This window comes from Acipenser ruthenus, chromosome 4 (assembly GCF_902713425.1).
Source record: "Acipenser ruthenus chromosome 4, fAciRut3.2 maternal haplotype, whole genome shotgun sequence".
Lineage (NCBI taxonomy): Eukaryota > Metazoa > Chordata > Actinopteri > Acipenseriformes > Acipenseridae > Acipenser > Acipenser ruthenus.
In genome coordinates this window covers 30,431,564-30,452,957 of record NC_081192.1, presented here as the reverse complement: position 1 = coordinate 30,452,957, position 21,394 = coordinate 30,431,564, and the positions used below count along the sequence as shown (strand labels likewise).

The window sequence follows — 21,394 nt, the reverse complement described above, 5'->3', positions numbered from 1 at the left end:
CCTGAACAACAAGTCGCTCTTCCACAAGTTTACATTTACAGTATTTGTCAAAAGAAAGTGGAAAAAAAATACTGTACAGCAAGTTAGAAAGAGTGGTCAGATCAGGTTTACTGTAGCTAGAACTATGGTAGGATTAATTACTGTAATACCGTATGTATACAGTACGTACTCTGAAAGTTAATTTTTGCACTTAAAATTGCAATTATATCCAGACACATTCACAGACAAAAACAGAACACAGAAATTGGACATAAAGGTGTTCTACTGTAGCGTAACAGCTTCTGGGAATAAATACTTTGTATTATTTAGCTACACTTTCCCCAGAGAACTTCCAGTCATTTTATTTATTTAAAGTTAACCGACAACAAAATTTAACCCCTTCTTGCCACTGATACTGTACATACATACATACATACATACATACATACATAACACACATTAACAGTAGTAAACTAAAGTTTACATTTACAGAACACACACACAAACATAATCAAGAGCCCAAATCAATGAAAAAAATACAACCAACATTCTGAAATTGCACTGCAATACATAATATACAAAAACAAAGTAACAACCCTTGACCAGTAAATTTGCCATTTTCCTATTCTTGGCTAAACATATGATATACTTCACCATATCTTTTTGGACTTTACAAAGCTCACCTACAGTACAATATGCGTTATTACACTTTGCTATGCTTTTACTATGATAAACCTTAAGGGAATGTACAGCTTACCAAACTAATTTAACTGCTGTTAGAGGAGTTCAGTTTAAACATTTAAATAACATTGCAAAGGGTCTGGCTTTTGGGCTAATGTACTGTATAATCGTTTGAGGCAACAGGAGGAGCAATGTTATACTACTGTATCAGTATGACATCTCCCGATCGTAGGTCCTTGCACAAAACACTATGTTGTCTTCACAAAGCTTATGAACTTGTGTAAACTCAATCAAGGTTCATATCATACTGTCCTCATGTCATTGCCCCTCCTGCTGATAAGTTAAACAGTTGCTGTCTCCATGTGAACAGCAGGTTTACACGCTGCCCCCATATCAGCCTCTGTACAGAAGTTTAAAGCAAGCAGCTATTGGAGCACATAAAAGCACACATGCTGGGTTACAGTCTAACAGCAAAAATAAACCTACTAATTACTTCCAACTGCTGTTTTCTTCAGACATTTCCCTCTGCCTTGGTAACTGCGGCAAAGTCTATTCCATCCTACATCACGTGAACTGCTGTACACCTCAGCTCTTCACCAGCTTCCAAGGATTGATACTGGAGATGAAACACAGTACAGTAATGTACTTCATAATGCTACTGTAGCCATGGTGCTCTATACTACCAGGACAAGTCTTTAAAGGCATTTTACCACCATTGATCATTATACTGAGTAGCCTTTTAAAATTTGACTTTGAAATGTCTTTGAGAAAACACTAAAGAGCAGATTGTGAGCCGTAATGCCCCTATGTTTCTAATGAAATATGTAATGTGTTCTGTCCAACAGTTTCAATAAAGAAGAATGACACACCATGATATACTGTTACACTGCAGGCCTAGGAACGATAACTCCACTCCAGACTGCAGAACACTAGTACAACAGGAAGTATACTGTAACTCCACCCAATACAACTGACCAGTAAACTGAATCTAAAATACCTGTACTATGTTATATACAGAATAGCAAAATTGACTTTGTCAATCCAGAAAAGACAAAACAGAGGACTCCACTAAAGAATACCAGCTCAGTGTGTGTCATCTTTCCAAAACAGCCATATGCACAGTATTTTGTGTTGTGCCAGATGCACTTTTGATTCAATTACTTCAGTTGAGACCTAATTTTAGTCTCACTCCATGATTTGTTATAAGCTAGTCTGTAATATTTACATTAACTATACTATGTATGCAACAGGAATAGAATGGGATCCAATTCCTAAATATTATTATTGCACATCTCATCCTAACAGACAAAGAAGCCATGCTAAACATGCAAACAAGTGTTAAACACTAAGCAATGCGCTCTGATAATGGTAGTGAATTTGTTTTTGTTAAATGATTGATTACTTGCTAGACAATTCTGTTACTTAAGTCTGTGTTTTCTATTGCTGAACAGCTGGGGTGGGAGAGGTCCATATTTTGCCCCCACACACAGCTGATTGCTGAATGCTCATGCAGGTTTCAATTAATTGGTTGCTGCTAGCTCACACAGCCAGAACACGGAACCTGTCAGAAGGACAGCTTCAATCTTAGCTCTGTAGCAGCAGTACATCAGACAGCCTGCTTGGAAGAGCTGGAGTGTCTATTGAGAGGAGATGGTGAGAAATCAGAGCTGGAGAGCAGGAGAGACAGCAGCAGATACAGTCTGCTCTCTTCAACCTGGTACCTGCAAAAGCAAATCTTGCAGGAGGCAACTTTGTCTGTTTCCCCTGGACTACACCCTGCTGCACTCCATAACAGAATTCATCTGCACACTAATTACTAATGATCAAACCCAGAAGGCATTTCTCTCACTTTTAAAATCTGAAGAAAAAAACAAAAACAAAAAGGGGAGACAGCTTTGTAACTTCCTAGTACTAATTTACTGTAGAACTGCAACAGACAAGTGGTGCGAATGGGCCACATTAAGCTTGAGTGAAAGTATCATCAGTTTGCTTGCAAAATCAGTAGAAGAGCATACAGTAGGAACCTGCAGCTTGTCATGTACATATTTATTAATTTTTTCTATTTTATTTATTTATTTTTTTTAAGAACACCTGCGATAATACATGGAAGCCAAAGGATCTATCTCAAAAAAAGTAACATGCTACACTGCACACCAACACGGAGAACAATCTGTACAAAATAACAGGTCCAAAGAAAATGGGCATCTTCATCTAAATGATACAACATCTAGGTTACAAAATCACAATTTACAGCATCCCAGAGTGCATGATTTCTCACAAATAAGCCTGTTACTACTGTTGTTGCCCAAAACATAACTGGACTGCCATAATTGAAAATGCCACCTTGCTCCCCTCTCCTCCTACAGAGATACTACCTATGCTAAATGCTACTCAACAGGTTTGAAATTGCACATTGTTGAATTTGCCGAAATACATGTTAAATTGCAATTAACGAGGCGAAACAAAGACAAACTTAAAATGGTGAAAGAAGAACAAGCTAATAGGAGGAAAGCGTTTATGATGTAGAAAACATTTTGTTTAAATTACTTTAATACAATGACTCTGAATGACTTTAATACATACTGTAACTTGTTCTACATGCCAGTGCAACACAGTGGCACACTTGTAAAGTATGTGTATGGTTATGGTTCTGATTAACAAAACAAAACAAATGTATTTTTACAGCTGTAAATGTAATGCAATTGTACTGCACTGTATGCAACACCAAGGTGTTTTGTTTACTGGTATTAGATGGTGCACGGTTTAGTTTATTTACTTTTATTGTTGCTTTTTTAGTTGATGCTAGCAGCACTGTTTAATACTTTTCTTTTAAATTTGAATTAATACAACACATTTGTAAAAGTCAGTGGAACTATTGTCCAAGTATGATTTTGGAACAAAATATTCAGTAAAGAAAAGATGATAAGTTCCTGAAGTTGTTTGGGTACTTGATAAGCTAAAATAAAATACCGGTAGGTTAATACAGACGTGATGTGGGATGCGTAACTTGATTTTACGCTCTTAATTATTACTTTTTAAATTTTAAAAATTGTGAAAAAAGGAATAGATTTCTACCAGGTTAGCTAAAAATGAAAAATGCTGTAAAATTATTCATGGAATAAAATGTTGCAAACAAGGGTTATTTCGAAACTAAACCTGTGTATCTTACTTTATTTAAATCGGTGTTGAGCATGTAGGAAAAAAATGAAATTGTAAAAAAAAGTAAAAACACAAAAAAACAGTTTTCCTAAAATTGAAGAAGTCTCAAAAAAAGGGGGGGGGGGGGGGGGGGGAGCAACTTTTTACGCCAGTGTGATCTATAAAACGATTTTTACGGTATGTTTAAAAGCAAATTTCAACAGCTGAATTGAGACCATTACTTTCTTGATTTAAAAAACATTTCTGTGATGTCACCCTTTGATCTTTCCCTTTCAAAATGGCTCAGTTAAATCAAACTGAAGATCAGCAGTAGTAATTACAGTAGTATTAGACTCATGTAACAAAAATATGAAATAAAAGAAAATCTGTTATATCGGTCTAAGAAAAAGCCATTTAAAACGGCACACCTGCATAATGATCAGTTAATAATAGTACTATCAGTATTACATTTTCCACGAATGAATTGTTTACAAGATCTTCACTGTCACATTGAAGATCTTGTAAACAATTACAAGATTAAGTGTAATTAAGTGTTTTCAATCATTGAGAAAACAATAACTTCTGTGTTCTCACTGACAACTTTATAATTATTATTTGTTTATTTAGCAGACGCCTTTATCCAAGGCGACTTACAGAGACTAGGGAGTGTGAACTATGCATCAACTGCAGAATCACTTACAATTACGAGCACAAGGAGGTTAAGTGACTTGCTCAGGGTCACACAATGAGTCAGTGGCTGAGGTGGGATTTGAACCGGGGACCTCCTAGTTACAAGCCCTTTTCTTTAACCGCTGGACCACACAGCCTCCTACCATTTTAGGTTGTTAGAAAACTATAGAAACTCATGCTCTGAAGCACTCCGAAGAGATCAAGTATGTGTGGCTTTGAAGAGAAGAGGAATGCGGGGCAGATATATGGTTGATTAAGGAATCCACCGTTTGTGTTACAAATCCACAATTAGTTCATATTATTACACGTTTCAAATGTAACACTTACAAAAAGGGCTTGCGGTTTCATACAAAAGTAATGCAATTATGCATTAACAATGTAAAACAAAAGTTTGCATAATTAAATTAATTCCCTTTCACATTTTTTCTGGACAGGCTCAGGAACAACGGCACTTTCATCATCACTTGGTACATCTCTATCAAAAGGACATTAGATGTAAACTCAGCTTTTGCATTTATTTTGTTTAACCAGTGTTCAAACAAGCTTACAGCCCACATTTTGCCGAAGTAGGCCGTACTTCTCGAAAACCGATCGCTGGCAATGATATTTAGGTTTTCATCTGTTTTATGTTCAGCAAAACGATAAATAACTTTACTCTCTGTTCCCGGTTCACATCCATTTGTTTTTAAATTTTTTTTATTGCCACTTTCATGTTCTACATCTAAAGCATAGTATTCACTACTATCTTCACTTACAAGACAGTTTGTGGGATTTCATACTCAAACATGAGACAAACATTTTCACTTTTTGAACTAACCTGAACAAAAAGAGCAAAAAATAAATCCAGTTACCAAATTAAACGATCAATTGAATCTGATTATAAATCGAACAAGTATCAAATTAAGAAGAAATGTTTTAATTGGCGCGAATAAATAAAGAAACTGTTAAATCGGTACTTGAAACAGTGAATTATATTTACAGATTTAACACTTAGCATTGTTTATCCCTTACATAAAGCCCCATACCTTATTAGTAATGCAATACAATTCGTGACTCATTCTCCCAGTCAATCTGTCACTGGACTTAAATAAATGCAAGACACGATTCGAAAATGAGATCCAGTTATAAAAATAATAATAAATTCACTCTATAGCATTCAACACATTCAATTATTGCAGAATTTAACTTTTTTTATCTAGTAATTTTTTACTTTGCAGATTACTGGCTTGCTCCAACATTTCCTATTCTGTCCCTCCACTGCTGCTGTCGCTTTGGAATCCTGACACTCCAAGAACCAAATTCAGTATAAAAACTCCTCTATAAATAAAAATAAAATAAAATAAAACAAAAAAAATAAATTAAAAAAATTAACCAAACCCATGGATATTCATTTTAACACATATGAACAATAAATCACGAGAGATGAAATCTGACAGCACCACAGGCCAAATTTTCCACTTGGCGAACCGTCTGTCCTCAGTTAGCCTTGCCGGCTCTCCTGTCGTTTGCATATTTTAAGACACAAAGGCAAGAAAGGATTTATAAACAAAGCTACTTGTACAATAGCAGTGGATCAATATTGAATGGTAATTATTTCTACATCACACAACTTTAATTTTACAACTAAATTATAAAAATATTAAATTAAAACCATTTAAAAAAATCTAGCGGGTTAACATTCAGGTTGTTTCTTTCACATAATATATGAGCTGCAGCGCATTCATAATTAAGCTTTATTTGTCACAATTACCTTTTCTTCGTGTTATTTTGTAACTAAGCGATAAATATAAACTGCAAGATTGTGGATCTCAATAATGATCGATAATGCTGGCGACTTGGCATACTCAGCCATCACTGTTTAATTTTGCACGCAACGACATACATAGCTACAGAAGTGTGCGTCTTTACATTAAAATACCGATCATTTGTTTTAGCTGCTTGCTTTTACACACATACAAAATACTGTTCATCTAAGACAGTTGATGCACAATGTGAGGGCGAGACCCTCGCTAATATTTCAGTGCCTGTTATTGTGACTATCATTGTTATTCTACTGGCGACAGAGCAGTGGTTTATTATGTATTGTGCATGTTGTTGAGCAAAGTGTATTTGATATATGGTGGTGTATTGCTGTATTTAGGATTAGGGCGCTTCCCTTAATGAAGTTGCTAATGTTCAGTCTTTACTGGTTAGGGACTAGAGAATAATAATGACAATGTAATAATAACAACGAGTAAACAATAGAATAGTTTAGAATCATTTAACGATCGTGTTTGTAAAGGTTAAACAAATATGTATAAATGAGAAGAAACGTGTAATGTAAAATACATTAATGTTTATTGTAAATGGAATGAATGTTAAATAATGAGTTTATTTTTGTATACAAATATTTCAGGTGTAACCGGTTATTGAACAATCACATCCTAAATACCTCTGTGTTCTTGAGAGAATAATGTGTTTGTGGGTTGGGGTAAACTCGGACCGTCACAGCATTACACACCAGAAGTCAAAATAGTCATATTATATATATATATATATATTATATATTATATATATATATATATATATATATATATATATATATATAGTAACGTAGCGGGTTGTGAGAGACAGCAGGGAGGGGGTTAAGACCTCCCTGCGAAAGAAATACACCTTTTTGTTTGATTGTTCTGTTTTTTTTTTAATAACACACAATAAAACAAAATACAAAATAAACACCTAGCTCTTTCTGAGCACTAACTACACACGCAGGAACCTAACTACCACAGGACGGCTAAGCCGTTTCCCGGTCCCAAAACTTAACCACACAGGTTTGCACTATACCTTTTACCTCGGGACTGCCAGGAAGCAGAGCACTCCTTTCTGCCTCCTTCTCCTTAGCAGCCCCAAGCAGACTGCCTGCTCTCCTTTTAAACCCCGCACCTGGGCCTAATTTCCAATAACGCCCAGGTGCGGATGATAATTAATAATAAAACAATTAAACAATAAGACAATAAACTAAACTAATTAACTGAAAAAACAGAACAATCAAACAAAAAGGTGTATTTCTTTCGCAGGGAGGTCTTAACCCCCTCCCTGCTGTCTCTCACAACCCGCTACGTTACAATATATATATATATATATATATATATATATATATATATATATATAATACCATAATATTGTTACTGTGCTGCATTGAAAACATATATATTAATAAGAAACTTCTGCTACAAATCAATTGATTACTGTACATCGTGGTAGCTCTTCCATTCTGAGTGCAGACTATCGTTCCATTTAAAAAAAAATTTAAAAAATACCCATACAAGCAATTTGCCACATTTTAGGCCTACTTTTCAGTCACATATGTGAACACACAAAAGGCGCCTTAACTGCAAATGTGAATGGGGTTGCAGACCTTAATATGCGGCGGCCCTGGGCCAGCACAGTAATGTGAACGGGGTCATAGTCTTACGAACCAAAAAAACATGAGGGAAGACTTACAGGATTTGTTGACTTTATCGTAATATCTGGGGAAATATTTCAGCCAGACCCAGGTTTCTGTGTTTACCCACATCTAAAAGATAAGATGCTGATGTACAGCACAAAATAAACTCCAATGTTGTAATTCGGTAATTTCACCGAATTATGTAACAGTGGATCTCTCCAATGTAAAATGTACTGCAAGTATACCAAAAGCTTGGGATTAAAAAACTACTCCTACAGGGCAACTCAAGTTTTTATTCCATAACATTTTACATGATACAACAGTGCACATTCCAGCCAGACAAATGCTGTGGAATGACCCAATTGCCATATGGTGACTCAAAGTGAGAGTACAACATGTACTGTATTGAAGATGTATACTAAAAAAGTTGTTTAAGACACACAAACCCCTTTTTATGGTCTTTCATTAAACTACATATTACAGTTTGTGCCTTAAACACAACAAAAAAGGAGAAGGTTTTAACCAGGTATGTTGATAAATGAGTAATTCAAGTTACACTTCTAAAAGGTTAGATTGGATTGTACTGTTTTTGTATTTGCAGTATTATTAGAAGTGCTTTGTTGTAGCCTGAATGGATTGCTCTTTGATTTCAGTTGTGTACTGCAAGATACTGTACATTATCAGTTCTGATGGATGTCCATTTACTGCAGTTCAAGTTCTACCATGCAGTAATGAAAAGCAACTGTTCAACTCAATACATTTTAACAACACCTGCTTCATATGTTCATTCTACTCTTAACTTATTTATTTTTTTTATACCATATTAAAATGAAGGGCCTTTTCAACACAACAGAGTACAAAGGAAAAGAGAAATTTTCAGAAAGTTCATCTTGTGCTCAACCAGCAAAACAGACACCGGCTATAAAGCTGGTTTTCAATATCAAATATTTCATAAAATAAAAAGCTACAGTTATGCAATAAATCGGACTACAATACTGTCTGAATGGTCTACGTGGCTACATACTGTATAAGACATCTGTGGATACAGTCTGTGGACACTAATAGGAGGAGTCTGTACGATTACCAACCTTTTCTTCAGTAGCATCTAAATCGAGATAATACTATTGGTTTTCTGGCTTTCAACATCTTGCTTTTTTATTATTGACTAACCAGACGCAAGCATTTGGATGACTACTATTTATAGTTCTACTGTAGCTTAGCAACAGAGATACAGCCCTTTGATCACTGCGCACAATGCTAGAGCTCTCTTAATATTGCTACAGTACAGTCCACAGGATCTGGAGCAATTCATTCTGTATAAGGCTCATACAGTAGGTGAAGATCTAATAATAACAACAATAAATAATAAATAATCATTAAAGCCCACAAGTCAATATTGAACCAGCTACTGTGTAGGGCCTGTAATTCAAATAGGAGTTAAAGAATAAGGATAAACTTCAACACATTGGTACTGTACAGCAGCAGGACAGCCACAGCCAGACACATACAGTGCCTTGCAAAAGTATTCAGACCCCTGACCAATTCTCTCATTTTACTGAATTACAAATGGTACATTGAAATTTCATTCTGTTTGATATTTTATTTTAAAACACTGAAACTCAAAATCAATTATTGTAAGGTGACATTGGTTTTATGTTGGGAAATATTTAAGAAAAATAAAAAACTGAAATATCTTGCTTGCATAAGTATTCAACCCCTGTGCTGTGGAAGCTCCCAGTTTACACCAATGAAAGAAATTGCCCTAACAAGGACACAATTACCTTACCATTGGCCTCCACCTGTGAACCATTAAAGTTGCTGTCACAAAAAACCAAAAACAATAATTATGAGCATTGAACTGTAGTTAAGTGTTATCATCATACTGGAAGGTCCATAATATTGTATCTTACAGGAAGCAACCAGTCGCACTGTCTTGAAGGCTTACTATACCATTCAACCACTGTATCCCACGAGCCTTGTACTGCTTTATTAATACAAAGCAAGGAAATTCTTCTACGAAATTCTTAAAATATTTTTGACATCACATTACTTCATTAAACTGCTGTACTTAGCATCTCCTTTTCCCTTTACATGATACAAGGCTGTACAAGTCAAGCACTACATGTCCCTTCCACCCACTCTTTTAATCTACCTACTGTAGAAAACAAAGAAAACCCTTGGTGCATAACCAGTACTAGTTCATTGGAAGCCAACTTCCAGGACAAGGCAGCAACAAACCACACACTCACATTCCACAAGCATGTTTGTGGCAAGCCCTTCCATCAGATCCCACCCACTGAATCAGGAACGTGCATTACTATTATTTATTTCTTAGCAGACACCCTTATCCAGGGCAACTTACAATTGTTACATTTATATCACATTTTTTTTACACATTTTTTTTTTTTTTTACATACAATTACCCATTTATACAGTTGGGTTTTTACTGGAGCAATCTAGGTAAAGTACCTTGCTCAAGCAGTGTCCCCACCTGGGATTGAACCCACGGCCCTCCAGTCAAGAGTCCAAAGCCCTGACCACTACTCCACACTACTGGCCACACATGCAAAGTGTTGAAACCAACACACCTTTGTGAAGTGAAAGGAATTTCCTTCTGCAGATAATGTAGTATTTACAGTTAGACAAACCTTTTGCACACCGATGGCTTAGCTGAGCAACAGCCATTCCTGTAATTACTGTGGTAATGTAGGTGTTATTTACATGACTTGCTGTACAAGAATGTGGGTCGCTCCATACATGCTATGGGGTAGTGCTCCAAAGTACATTAAGCCAGCTGTCGAAAGTTAGGTATGAACATGTTTGACCCAGAACATTAGCCATACAGTATGAGACGTCAAAATGTAAGAATTTTTTATTTTTATATATATATATATATATATATATATATATATATATATATATATATATATATACATACATATACACACACACATACATATATATATATACACACACACACACACACATATATATATATATATATATATACACACACACACACATATATATACACAGTGCCTTGCAAAAGTATTCAGACCGCCGACCAATTCTCTCATATTACTGAATTACAAATGGTACATTGAAATTTCGTTCTGTTTGAAAAAACAAAACATAAGGAGTATCAAAGCAATGTTCAAGAAAATTGAAAATTGTCTCTAAATCTTGGATTCCTCAAAATAGCCACCCTTTGCCTTAATAACAGCCTCACAAACACGAGGCATTCGGTTAACAAGTTTCAGCAGGAAATCACCCGACATGTCTTCCCAGCTCTTCTGCAGCAATTCCCAGAGATGTAGGGCACTTGTGGGTAGCTTTGCTTTGACTCTTCTATGGGATTGAGGTCTGGAGACTGGGCAGGCCAGGTAATTAGATTGAGTTGTCCTTCACTTTCCTTCTTCGCAGATAGTTCTTTCACAACTTTGAGGAGTGTTTCGGGTCATTATCTTGCTGAAGAATGAAGGACTGCCCAACTAGCCGTAATCCTGATGGAATGGCATGCCTCTGAAGTATGCTATGATAGCCATGCTGGTTGAGCTTGCCATGGACTTGGTAAAGATCACCAACTTTGTCACCAGCAAAGCAACCCCAGACCACGACACTGCCTCCTCCATGCTTGACAGTGGGAACCACACATGCACAACTCATGCGCTCACCCTCTCTGCGTCTTACAAATACTCAGCGGTTGGACCCAAATATTTCAGATTTTGACTCATTGGTCCATAAGACCAACCTCCATCCCTCAAACGTCCAGTTTCTGTGTTTTTTGGCCCAGGCAAGTATCTTCCTCTTATTCTGCACTCTCAAAAATTGTTTCTTTGCAGCAATTCTTCCAGTTAGGCCAGCTTCACGCAATCTCCTCTGAACAGTTGATGTTGAAACATCTCTACTTCTAGTAGCATTTAGCTGAGCTTGTATTTCAGGGGCAGTTAATCACCGGTTTCGCAGACTTGTGACTCGAATGAACTTGTTCTCTGATTCTGAGGTCACCCTTGGCCTGCCTGAACTTGTTTGGTCCTCATCAGTGCCCGGTTTCTTCAAATCGTTTGATGGTCTTGGCCACAGCAGTTACAGACACTTGCAAAGTTCTTGCGATTTGTCTTAAAGATTGACCTTCATTTCTAAGTAATTACAGACTTTTTTCTTTGCTTAACTGAGCGTATTTTGCCATTTTCTGCTCCCTTACATTCAGGAATGACAAACTTGTGCCTATGCTACCTATATTTATAGCAATCATGGACCCTCACCTGTTAATAATTGGTGAGAAAATGTTAATTAGGTAACATGCTACTTAACTCAGAGACCATCTAACAAAGGCACTTTTATACTTAGGCCAGTGTTCTAACACCGTGTTATACACATTTCAGACTTTTAACTGACTTGGGCTTCAGACTGAAATCCCCTTGCTCTGGGTGACCATTTCATTGAAATTGACAAGATTTACATTTAAAAATAAAATTTTTGAATGCAATTCACTTATGATTCAGCTTATATAAGTACACGTATCATATAATGAAATATTAAGTGTGTATAGACAAGTTTATACAGTTAAAAGCATAGATAATCATGAAAAACCTGGTTTCAAGCAGGTGTACTCAAACTTTGGACTGGTACTGTATATATATATATATATATATATATATATATATATATATATATATATATATATATATATATATTATATATATATATATATATATATATTAGCTCAAAGAGCCAGCTGTATACATATATATATATCCCGGTCTGTATGCACGGAATGCCACCTCCGCCGTGAAGTCAACTCTTGTGTCTTGATAAAAAATATGCGCTCTGTGTGACACTTTTTTTGGCTTGTTCAGCAACCATTCTTGAGTAATGGCTTCCTTCTTGCCACCCTACCATACAGACCAGATTTGAGTGCTTGGGATATTGTTGTCACATGCACACTTTGACCAGTCTTGGCCATAAAAGCCTGTAGCTCTTGCAAAGTTGCCATTGGCCTCTTGGTAGGCTCTCTGATCAGTCTCCTTCTTGCTCGGTTATCCAGTTTGGAGGGACGGCCTGATCTAGGCAGGGTCTTGGTGGTGCCATACACCTTCCACGTCTTAATCGTCTTGACCGTGCTCCAAGGGATATTCAAGGTCTTTGATTTATTTTATTTTTTTTATACCCACCCCCTGATCTGTGCCTTTGAACAACTTTGTCCCAGAGTTCTTGGTGCTCATGGTTAAGTCTTTGCTTTGAAATGTACTACCCAGCAGAAGGAACCTACAGGAACTGCTGAATTTATCCTGAAATCATGTGAATCCCTACAATTTAACACCGGTGGAGGCCACTTAACTTGGTGTGTGATTTTGAAGACGACTGGTTACACCTGAGCTAATTTAGGATTGCTGTTACAAGGGGTTGAACACTAATCCAACCAAGCTATTTCAGTTTTTCTTTTTAATAAATTTTCTACAAATTTCGAGAATCTTTTTTTCACTTGGATGTTGTGGGGTAGGATGTGTAGATAAATGAAAAAAAATTATAATAATGAATTTTAATTCCAGGCTATAAGGCAACAAAAGGTGAATATTTTGAAAGGGGGTGTAGACTTTCTATAGGCACTGTGTGTGTGTGTGTGTGTCTATATATAAAATAAATAAAATCACACACACACAAAGCTTAAGCTCACATAATTGATCATTTAAATATGATAAAATACTAGGGGAATAAGTAACATGCTTGAACATATTTAGTAGGTGTTTAAAACCCAATAGTGAATGAATGAATCAGCAGCAGCAAAGCCGATTGTAAGTGGGAGCTTGTTTCAGAGAACAGGGTCACACTAGACTAGAGATGCCCAGCTCTGAGTAATTGAAAAAGGCAGCTGTTTAGCAGACCTAAAGCACAGTGATAGCAGTAAGTGGTTTGTTATTAAGTTACAGGATTATATTTTTCCAGTGTGCAAGATGTACTATACAAAGGTTCATGCAGTGAATAGCAATAGGAGATCTTGTTTTAAAAGTGACACTCATTTTTAAACAAAGTGCTCTATAATACAGTAAGTTCTGTATTTGTGGTAAACCCTATGAATTACAACTGCACCACTTATAAAAATACAAATGGAAATCACAAACATGAATAGCCTAAATTAAGCACTGGGCAGGTTATATGGTGCAAGAATGGGGTGCAGCAGGTGAAATACAGACCTTTTTTTAGTTTAAATCCCCCAACCCTCAGCATTTTATTTTTTAAATTTACCATTTCACTTTTTGTGCAATTTATATTTCCTGTATTTTTACATCTAACTACCTTAATTTCCTTTTGCTCACCTACTGCAAGCTCTACTGTATGAGCATGGGGAATTTCAGAGACATTTTATTAAATAAATAAATAAATAAATAAATAAATAAATAAATAGAGACAAAAATGCAAACAACTGCAAGAGTACCGATAATAGCTTTATGAATGTACAAATGAGTGCGCACAAAAAACTATAAGCAAAAGGAGCTTTCAGCAGTGTAGGGTCACTCAATTTTGCATGTATTTAACAATTTTTTGCCAACACTACGAAACATATAAAAATCACCCAGATACAGAACTCCAGACAAACTTTTTGCCTTAGGAGCCAAATCCAATTTTTGGATGCCACTTTAGGAGTAAGGTGGTTGCTGCCATATTAAACTGCTTACACTACAACAACTTGCTAAAACACTAAAGTGATACGAAAACAGAAACTTAATGTTTGTGCTCACATGTTTGTTGCTTCATTCTGCTGAACGGTCAATCTATGCAGCTGATAAATGCAATTAACTCAGCAGGTTAATTTTTTTAATATTTTGGTGTCTACACCTTCAACTGTGTACAATGGCAATATGGGAAATATTGCAGCTCCAATGTTCAGTGTTAGTTAGTGAAGTCCTGATCTGAGAGCATGTACTGCAACACAGCTCTTACATGTTACCGTTTATTTTTTCATTAAAACACAAGTTTAAGTTTCAGTTCATTCTGTTATTTACGATATTAAAAATATACCACAGCAAGCCCACTGTCATATTTTAGATATTTCCAAACCATTCTTGTACATTCGCACAACCGGAGAGCTAGGCTTAATTTAGAGAATGGCAATTTTTTCTACTGCAATCAAGTAAGCTGCAATACATTTCATTTAATTCCCTAAATGTGTGTTCTGTTTTCACAGTTCTTAATGACACTGTTTTTCATTATGGTAATGTCTTAAATTACTGTGCCCGTTTCTTTGTTTTAAGACGGGGCTTTTCAACCGAGGGTACGTGAACCGTGGGGGCACTTCTATGGATCATAGGGGGTACGCAGAACAACTCAGAAATGCAAAAAAAAAAAAAAAGTAAAAGTAATGATCTTGAATAGATTTTTTATAATGGTACAGGGATGTGCAATTTTTTAAAAAAGAACTTGTCCAAGGGATTCACCATAGCTTGTATTATTTACCAATGTTATCACACTGAGTTTTCTGTCTACTCAGTTTAACTTTTCATTTTAAATTGAAACAATACATTTAAAACAGCAAAATGACCTTTGTGCAAATAAATATAGGATATCAATAAAAGCTGAATACAATTACCAAGAATTTTTTTACACCAAATGAAATCACGATATATTACCGATTCTAAATTGTTTTGCATGTTTAAATACATCACACAGACTCTCGCATTTCGATTTATCAATGTTCCAAAAACTCACTCTTGGTCATATTTTACTAAACATTTTTAAACTAATAAACAAACAATTACCATAACGAACATCATCGTATTTATTCATCATCGTAAAGTTCTAACCTGTAAACAGGAACACGTTTAAAACTCATTGTCAGGCGCTTGGTGTTACTTACATTATCGTCTATAAACTGTGGTTTGAGGTTCAAGCTACATCTGCACATTTTAAGTGGACGGAAGCTGAAAACACTTTAAAAAACACCTTTTCTTATACCAGTACAGGATGAGCATCATTTTAATAGCACAACTGTATTTCAACTTCTCAACTTTTCTAGAAATATATTTCAAGAACAATTCTCATTAAATCTGCATTATGCCACACTCACAGCGTTGAGCAGGGGCTAAGCTCCGATCTGAGCACAGCTTCAGTGCTCTTCGAAGACTAAAGCCATGGCTTCTTATTCCATGACTCAGAAGTGACTGAATAATACACCTATTTGCCACACTCATCACTCATGACAACATTGTGCCAAAAATCTATTTATTTGAATCACTGCAGCAGGAATGTCTTTGGATCTTTTACATTAGATATAGAAGGGGTGTAATGTTTTGTTATACTTGTTTGTAACATATTTTATTATTTCAGATAGAATAATCTTCTTGAAATGCTTCTAAACAGTAAACTTCATGTTTTTTTAAACATCCCAACAAGTACACACATTAGGCTGCTTTTGTAACTTTAATAGATTACTGCATTTAAATGTCAGGTTAATGTATTAAGAAAGCAGTATCACTTCTTTGCTAAAAACGTAAATACCAGTAATACCTGAAGTTTAAAAGATTAGTCTGTGCCTTGCCAGAAGCTCTCAGGCAGCCATCTCTGGGTTTCTTTGTAACCAATAGAAGATCTGCTTCTTCCACCGCTAGGCAGTTAGAAGTGATAGGGATGGGACTTCCGCAATTCAGTTTTCAGAAACTTGCGTGACTATATTAATATACCCAGAGTGTCTTTCTAGCAACAGAACGAAGTTAGGAAGTATAAATAAATAAAAACTACTTGTCTGACGGGCAAAGTAGAACGGCAAAACTTGTTGTCCCTCACACAAATGTTGTTGTCCCAGGCGTCGGGCGATACGAATTGCACACCCCTGCAGTATTATATATTATCTCTAGACCACTGAGAATAAATATTTTCGTTTTTTTTGTTTTGTTTTGTTTTTAAATCAGCTCAAAGGAATAGTTTCAAAATGATCATCCACTTGTACGCAAATGGCAACGTGATAAATATTTACAGTGTAGACTACTTTGGATTATTTATAATTTTGCAGAAGAGATTCCCAAATACTGTCTTGATTCTGTGCATCCAAAGATTAATTAAAAGTTTTAGAAAGCAGTCCTACTGTTTGGTATTCTGTCCTAAACTAGCAGTTTGTCAGTCCCAAACTGTTGATATAAATTATATGTTAAATAAAAACAGGGGAAAAAATGTATTTGTTAATTAGATTATTCTGCCTTCTATTGCAACTGTGGTACCCTTCAGTAGAGTGAACATTTTAAAAGGGGTACTCCAGACAGAAGGGGTAGTTTTAAAAACCACTGGTTTAAGAATATCAGCTCATGATCTTTTAACTAAGGAAGATAGTGCGCAATTAAATCACCCACAAACTCCTGACGGTAAACAATGCAACCAAATCTGTTATATCTGGGATCTATGCGGCTGCTAAAGAATATGCAAAAAACTATAAAAATGTGTTTGTGTTATTTAGACACCCTATGATTTAACTGTTGAAAGACAACATTGGTTTATTGGAGTTCACAAAGAAAACTTTTTTCAGCTTGACAATAACCTTTTCACTACGGGTTTTAAAAAAAATAGATTTACCTTTTTGCAGCATTTCTGCCCTTATTTTTTATTTTTTTATTTTAGGTTTTCAGGGCATTTTGTTAACAGTAGCACGAGTGCAACACACAAACCTTTCGTTCTAAATTTGTTGAATGCAACTATTCATTTTAAGCTAAATTTAAACACTACTCACGCACATTTGATCACCATCACAACTGCTTTATGAAACTGGGGTTACCATATTCTGCTAGTGTCAATACAACACCTCTGTATTTCCAGGCATTTGTATTCCATCAGATTGTTACAGTTCTTCTCACAGTTTAAAACATGTGATATACAGGCTTTTTTTCTTCTTTTCTTTACAGATCGACATAGCACATTCATAAATACACATTTTTAAAGGGAGGCAGCATTTTTTGTCTTAAAAAAAAAAAAACAGCTGCCAAAATGTTTAGTCGCATTGGCAGTCCTTTTTAGTCTGCAGATATTTTCCACACGTCAAGACAATCCCACACTAAAGAGTTAGTTTTTAGTTTTTATACACAAATACAACATTTCCTGTTTTGACTTACAAGTATATCCAATGAAAACCTCAGTGATGGCATGGATGGTTACCATGACTACTGAGAATAGGAAGGCAAATTTTCCATCTGTGCAAAACAAACCCCAGTCTGCAATACACAATCACACATGAGAAACAGGATCTTCTACACTTAAAATAAAGGAAGCACTACAGAACTAGCTGCAAATGTGGTTTCAATTCACACCACTCCACCCAGATTTTGTATAAAAATGCAAGTTCCACCTACATGCCCATTTTCCCCACCATTTCCTATTATTATTATTGGTACTGATCAGGGTGGGACAAATCACTTTGTATGCTGGCGGCCACTTTGCCACTAGCTTTCTGGTGGCCAAGTGAACTTTTATGGTGGCCAACATTCTCTAATGGGGACAATATGAGGAGACGTGTATATGTTGCACACACATTGCTTTTGCATGCTTTGTTTTCATGTAATTGGTGTTTAAATTGTGGGAGGGGAACTGTATATAATCGATGTGCCAGAGAACTAACTACATACAATTCCTAAGAACTACATTCTGTGCATAAAATGCCAGGGAACTATATACATTAAATGTCAGGAAATAACTACATTAATCAAATGCCAGGGAAGATAACTATATAAAAAATCTAGGGAAATGAAGACTTTTCTTCAGTCACTGTCATAGACAAGCTGGCTAAAATACTAACATCCTGTTAGCTCCTCCTCCTCATCTTCTGTTACATTCTCATTTTCATGGAGTCGGCCAGATGTGGACTTTCCAAATGCAAAATGCAAATAGATTTGACTGTTGCTTCAGTTTCTTTGACATTTTATTTATGGTAAGTAAGAGACAGTATGAGCGAGTCAGGGAAAGCTTAAATGTCCTGAGGCGCTGCAGCACTCCTGCAACACAGAGAATTTTTAAAAAGCTGTGTAGTTATTTTAACCCCGTCTGTGTTGTAAGGCAGCACAGACACCTCAACACTGCTTTCATCCCATGTTGTTGTTGGGGTGAGGGGAATCTACTTGCTTTTAAAGTTTTTTAGTTTCTTATAACTTGACTGGCTGGTGCGAGTTACTATGGAAACAAGAAAAGGAGTCTGGTTCCACGAAACGAATGCCTCTGCGAGATCAACCGGGGCGGTGCAGATTCTGACAGTTAAGCAGAAAGCCTTTATTTCAGAACCGAAGTTCTGTTGTACAGTACATCCTGTAAATGCTTAGTCGACAACGTGGTGACTTTACGGTAAAATCAACTGGCCATATTAAAATTGAAGGTCGTATTTGGCGACTGGACGAGCTGCTTTGAACCACCCTTGTACTGATACTGACAAATTCAGTTAGACTAAATAATTTTGCTAATAAATAGGAACATTACTTTGCTATAATGTAGGGCAAGTTGGGCAACTCATGAATATCCCCTGTTTTATCTTTATTTTTGCCCTTCAAGTGACTCTTATTGTCATCAAGTTGGCCCTTTTAACAATGAACCAACCTTCTGCAGACCAGCTGGCAAAGACGGCTTCTGTCTTTAAAATGTGAAAAGGTATCCTTAAATGTAACTGGAAGTGGCACGGTACTGTCCAAATGCAAACAGGCACATATTAACATTCAGGGCTGGACAATTGTTATATTATTAGGTCACAATACATTGAAATCAAGAGGATCACCTTCATTCTAGAAGAATTATATTGTAGTAACCAAGCAATCGTTCAAAGGGGTGTTTGTGTATAAAATTGCAATTAATAAAAGATCAAATTATTTTTTAAAGTGTTCAGATATTGTGACTGATCTTTATACATGCGGTAGAAAAAACATCTTATTGTCTTAATAGCCTATTTTTGGTCTTGCATCCTGTTTGTGCTCAAAGTTCCTCATCCTTACACCTCGCAGGTTGTGACAGAATACACATGGCAACACTAACCCCAATAGGTTGTCCTACAGCTCTTGTAAACAGCTCACATTTTGCTTATTACTGCCAACACCAGTAATCTGCTGCTACAATCGATTATTTGGGAAATTATATTTGCTATTTACATCGTTCAGCCAAAGAATGCATTTTACAAACTGGGGCTGTACTGCACTTGGTAACTAATTCCTCACTTCAGGGCTTACAGCAGCTGATTTCAAGCTTTGTGGTTGTATCCAAGTAGGCCTATATAATCTGTAGATACATAAACAGCTTAATAAATGGAAACAACTGTTAAATCAACAGCTGTCACGGAATAAATGACTCTGAAGGTTGGTTCAAATTGTGGCTATCCAGTTCTCTTTAAAATAAACCTCATGGGTGACACTTACCAACTGCAGGAGCATCATACTCGTCCCCCAGCAGGATTTCAGGTGCTGAATAAGCCAGCGAGCCGCAGCTTGTGGTCAGCTTCTTGCCAGGCTGGAACTTGTTACTGAAGCCAAAGTCTGTGAGCTTGACCAGCCCCTGTTTCTCAAAGAAGACCACGTTCTCAGGCTTGAGATCCCTGTGCACTACGTGGAGCCGGTGACAGTAGGAGATGGCGTGGACTATCTGCGCAAAGTATTTCTTGGCCAGCTGCTCGCTGAGCCCCTCCTCATGCTTCATGATGTAGTCAAACATGTCTCCACCGTCACCCAGCTCCAGGATTAGGTAGAGCTTGGTCTGTGTGTCGATGACCTCGTACAGCCTCACAATGTTGGGATGCTGCACCAGCTTCATGCAGCGCACCTCCTGGAACAGGTGACCGGTCGCCACAGAGTCCAGTTTGGTCTTATCGATGACCTTCACTGCCACCTTCTCCCCTGTGAACACATGCCGGGCCAGCTTGACAACTGCAAAGTGGCCCCGGCCCAAGGTTTTATCCAGGTCATACAGTCCGGCGATCTTCCCATCGTATCCGCGTTTGAAACCTGCCATGCCGGTTCCCCACGATGAAGTGTCAGACGAAGGGTCCGAAGAAACGTTTATAGTGTTGGGAGTCTCCGGCTTACTTAAGCACATCTGCGAGTGAAGAGACCATGTTGCTAGGTTTCAAACAGACCTGAAACAGGAGAAAGGAAAGAAAGAAAAAAAAAAAAAAAAAAAAGGTTAATTGATAACAATAAGCCTGTATTTCTTTTGGCATTTCAAACCTTCCTCACCCCAAAACACACATCAAGTGTTTCAAAGCCAATTCTTATCCCATCGCTCAAACAAAGTTTAGACATGCGCATTATCCAGGGAAAATAAAAAAATACACAAAGCATTTGTCTGTTCCAAAATTGCAACTGCATGGTTGTACTTCAGCAGTGTTTTCATACAATTATCATCATCTGTATTTTACATTAATCTAAATAATGGTAATCTAAATGCTAGTTCAATTAAAACTACTAGTCCTATCTTTTACCACCTTCTGTACTTTTCTGATTGGCCATTTAATTAATCATGTAACTTTATTGT

The 21,394-nt window shown here is 36.5% G+C and overlaps 1 protein-coding gene across 1 annotated transcript in view; it reads right to left on the bottom strand.

Annotated features, from left to right (window-relative positions):
• Positions 1 to 21,394, bottom strand: part of LOC117399211 (SNF-related serine/threonine-protein kinase-like) — a 54,556-nt gene that overhangs the window by 18,958 nt on the left and 14,204 nt on the right. Inside the window, exon 2 of the mRNA XM_033998258.3 lies at positions 20,284 to 20,996. Coding sequence (XP_033854149.1) covers positions 20,284 to 20,956 — 673 coding nt within the window. The 5' untranslated portion in view covers positions 20,957 to 20,996. The remainder of the gene's footprint in view (positions 1 to 20,283; positions 20,997 to 21,394) is intronic.